The sequence below is a fragment of the Fusarium musae genome, chromosome 4, assembly GCF_019915245.1.
Source record: "Fusarium musae strain F31 chromosome 4, whole genome shotgun sequence".
NCBI lineage: Eukaryota > Fungi > Ascomycota > Sordariomycetes > Hypocreales > Nectriaceae > Fusarium > Fusarium musae.
Genome location: NC_058390.1, coordinates 1,917,327 through 1,921,728, shown reverse-complemented (window position 1 = coordinate 1,921,728; position 4,402 = coordinate 1,917,327). Strand labels below are relative to the sequence as shown.

The 4,402-nt window shown below is 51.0% G+C and overlaps 1 protein-coding gene across 1 annotated transcript; it reads right to left on the bottom strand.

Annotated features, from left to right (window-relative positions):
• Positions 1 to 4,402, bottom strand: SPT6 (Transcription elongation factor spt6; the record flags this gene model as incomplete). The annotated part of the gene is made up of 4 exons (XM_044823218.1): positions 1 to 254; positions 315 to 3,927; positions 3,993 to 4,181; positions 4,238 to 4,402. 4 exons carry the CDS (start codon positions 4,400 to 4,402, stop codon positions 1 to 3), a joined length of 4,221 nt encoding a protein of 1,406 aa, XP_044681709.1.

Sequence of the window (4,402 nt, the reverse complement as noted above, 5' to 3'; positions counted from 1 at the left end):
CTACCGGTGACCCATCTTGGAGAACTCATTCTGATAACGCAGCTTGAATCCGTTGCACAGCGCTCGCATGTCAGGATATTGATACCCCTTGAGCTCAAACCCTTGTGGAATTGCGCGCACTGGTAATGCAATCACCCTGGCTGACCTACTGGCCTTGAAGCACAACCAAAAGTATCCGGGATGCTTCGTGTCAATGCAGAACGCGTAAGCCGATCGGTTGGGATTGGCGTCGATGTACGTCGTGAGCCATTTTTCTACATCTATCGTTAGCATCATATCTTGTGTCTGTGAGCACCAGGCTGTGTGGAACTTACCCGTCTCTCCCCGGGATCGGTTCTGATACTTATCGTGTCGCATCAGTTCTTCAACTTTACGCGCCATGGCTTTCACATGCTCCACGATCATCTCGTCCAGGTCAGTATACGTATATTTGCCGCCAACGCGCAGCAGCTTGCCGACCGAGAATTCTGTTTCTTTCTGCATCTCAAGGACGTCAATGTGTTGGTAAACACCATCCGCGACCTTCCAGGTCACTGCCAGATGGTCGTTACCCTTGGATGACGGTCGAATGATAACCTCACCGTTGGGTTGCGAACCCAGATATTCTTCTGCTTGCAGGCCATTGAACGGTTTGAAATTGGGGTGCTTGACAACGCGCTGGGTTCGTCCCGTGGTCTTGTCCTTTTCTCGCAATTCCTCTTTATCTGCTGCTTCAAGGGCGTAGTCCCACCCATCTCGGCCGAGGTTGATCGGGCGCTTGTACGGAATACGTAGAGTTTCATCCCGCATTGACAGCTTAGCCATAAAGTCTTTATAATTGATGTCCAAAATCTTTGCCTGCGTCGTTTGTCCGGAGGCCAGGGCATCCTTAATGGACGAACGATGGTTGATTTCATGACCCTCGATACGGCCTTCGATACCACAGTCGAGCTTAACAATGGCGAAGTCATCCTTCACAACCCGCACATTGATGGGTACAATCATGCCTTCGCATAGAGTCTGCTTGGTCTCACCAGTAAACATGGTGAAGATCTCGGATGCCGACAGGAGAGCAAAATTCCGTCGAAGTTCTTCATAGGGCGCCTGGAGTTCGGCACGGATTGTTTCCAATGTAGCTCGCTTGCGCTGGCTGTAGTTTCTCTCCAATTGCTCTGCATACTCTTCCAGGACGAGCTCGTTGACCTTGTCTTGTTCATCCTGCTTGAACAGCTTGCGGACGATCGCCCCGGGCCCATTCTCGTCAGTTTCGGCTTTGACGTCCTCTTCGTCAAGCTCAAGAGCATCGGCAGCCATTTTCCGTCCGAGCTCGTAATCTTCAGGGTGAACTCGTGTGTTGTCTAGGGGGTCCGAAGCAGGGTTTGTGGCCTCGTATTCGATAAACAGAAAGCTGGCGCAGTTGTTCCAAACTCTGGGGCCAACGACAGGCAGTTTGCCACTATCTGGATCACCCACAAGCTCATCCCTTGTACCCACGGCACCGCCATTCGCGTTGATGGCCTTGATGACACTTGTTGCCTTGCGGGGACCCAATCCAGACACGTAAGGAAGAAGGTTGGCGGTATAGGAATCGTTCATGGCCTCGTTGATATCAACACCGCAGAGGTTGACCATGTCAACCATGGCGGAGTCGAGGTATTTGGCTAGTTTATCGGGTGGGAGAAGGTTTTGGCAAGGGTGGTAAGAAATGGAGGCAACGTCTTTGCCGAGAGCAGCATATTCCTTCATAGGGTTCTGCATATATCGCGCCAGAGCAACACAGTACCTCGTCACAGGATTCAGACTTGGGTGCTCAGCAAGTGCACGAGGACTGTCCTTGTACAAACGAGCGACCTCATCATTGACCACCACAACTTCCAGTGGCTCTGTTCGATAGTCATTGGTGTCTGGGTCCTCAAACTCAGGGCCCATAAGGCCCTTCTCGTTGACAAGGCTCTCCAGGTCACGTACCAGCTTAGTCGTCTCAGCAGACCAACCGCTAACGCCAATCACATCGGGTCGGCGACGCTTGACAAGTTCCTCGAACTCTTCTCGTTGGCGCTCATCTCTGGCTAGGTTCCCAAGCTTTCCTTGCTCAATGACACGACCATCTTCCTCAACCCATGCCCAGCAGATGGGATCGCGGGCAGGGTCGGCCATGCCATTGGAGAGAACTAGGACACGAGGCGTGGTGCCCAGTATCATGCCCTTTGGTTTGTAGGGCGCCTGATCGAGCCGTTTTGCATATTCTTCTCGACACATCTTGAGCACCTCATCTTGGCAGAAAGTTCGAATGACTTCTTTGACGTTTTTTGCAATAATCCTTTCGAGTTTGGGATATGCAAGGTCAAGTACTTTCTTGCGTTCTTCACGCCACTGCTCGGCCCGGTCACTGAAATTCTCAGACTCGAACTCCTGATAAAGTTGTCTCCGGAAATCATATCGAGCTGGCATATCAAGCTTTATGGTGACAAGGCCTTCCTCCTCGGCCTTCATCATCTTCAGGAAAAGCTCTGGTTGGTGGACTAGATCAGCAATGGCCTGGTTTTGCAAATACTTGATTTCATAGTACGGGTGAGAATCATCGATTCTACGTAGCCCCTTCTCAGTTCGCCGACAGCTGATCTCAGCAGCTTGGTAGTACGAATTTCGAAAATGTTTGCGCATCCTTGGGCTTGCAAACAATTCTTCAGCGTACATCTGTCGAGCTGCGTTAATAACTTGGTCGCCTGTGTCGAAGCTGTCGTCGACCAAACTGTCAGCCAGGTCCATGGGATACTGAGCGTCATCATCAGGAGTGATCTTCTTTCCATGTCGCAAGGCGTTCTTGGCAAGCTGATCCGCTGAGATTCCATAAGCACGGACGAAGCTATAGGCCTTGCCTTGGCGCACTCGTTCAAGCAAATTTGACTTTGAGCCTGGCCGTTTTGTTAACGAGAGGTTTCCAGCCATAGCAGCGAGGTCCTTGAGCTGTGGACCGTACTGGAACTGCAAATAGTCTTGCAAATCTTGAAGTTCTTCCATGGTCGTCGCCTCTGGAATCATCTCCTCCACAATTGTGTCGTGAATTGCCAATCCTTTAAGATTTTCAAAGGTCTTCTCGAGAGCATTTCTCTTGTCCACAAAAGAACGAAATTTTATGTCCAATTCCAAGATCTTCCAAAGGTCGTCTTGATTCAAGAGCTTGTCTGCGCTGATGACGTACTCTGGCGCATCAGGATCATCACGGTTCGGATTCCGTGTCTTTCTGGTGTGAAGTAGGTAGTCTTTGCGATGCTGGAACACGTAAGGCACCTCAACTTCGTCAACAATGAAGAATTCGAGGACCTTGCCAACAGCTTTGCCGAATGGGATCTGGAGGTCGGCCGCCAAACCCTTCTTTGGCCACAACTGGTTCGTGATCCATCTTGCCTCCTCCTTAAATTGCTCTGCAGTAAGCTGAAGAGTCTTGAAGGTTTTCCGGTCGAGTTGAAATCGCTCGGGCTCGTCGGTAAAACGAATCTCGTTATCTTCGTCGGTCAAGAGCTTCTCTTTAAGTTGCGATGGCTCGAATACGTCCTTCAGCTCAATGGCCTGTTCCTCTCTTTCACGATCTTCCTCCTCCTCTTCCATTTGCAGCGCCCAATCGTAGTCTTCGCCATTACCGAAGATGGCCTCCATATCGTCTAAGGCATCCTTATCGAGATTACCAGTATCGGCGATATTTCCAATGACACGATCTCTGGGGCGAGCAACCTCCGCATCTTCTCGTTGTTGTTCTAATTCCTCAGGGTCTTCAGGGAAATCCTCTTCGATGAAATCGTCGAATTCGTCGGCTTGGCGGTACGATCTGCCGTAAGGTCGCTGCTCGCTTGCATCTTCGTCTTCGTCCGAGAAGATATCGTCCAGGCCACGGCGTTGGTTTCCCCTTTCTTCGTCGCGGTAGCCACGCTTGAGGCGCTTGAACTTGGACTAAAGACGAAGTCAGGGGGTGCTACTAGGTCATGGTAGTTCAAGTAGCGCCAGGGAAAACTTACCTGTGTTTGGGGCTTGGGACGCTCGCCGAATTGCTCGCCGATGAGATCCAGATCTTCTTCATCAAGCTGTGCCTCCTCTTCACGATCGCGATGTTTTCGCTTTCGTTTGTGAACGGGACGCACATCGCCATCTGATTCGCCGCCTTCTTCCTCGTCCTCATCCTCATCAACAATAAATCCTTCACGGACCTGTGATTAAGGAGTTAGGGAGCGTGTCTTTGCGCACAGTTTATGACAATACGGACCTTGCGAGCCTCTTCCTCATCGTCATCGTCTTCCTCCTCCTCACTGGAGTCTTCCACGGCAGCCTTTCGTCTGCGCTCCTCACCACCTTCATCAAAGGACTCATCCTCTTCCTCGTCATCAAGTTCGGCCTCGCCGGATATCAAGTCGCGCATACTGTTGCTCAT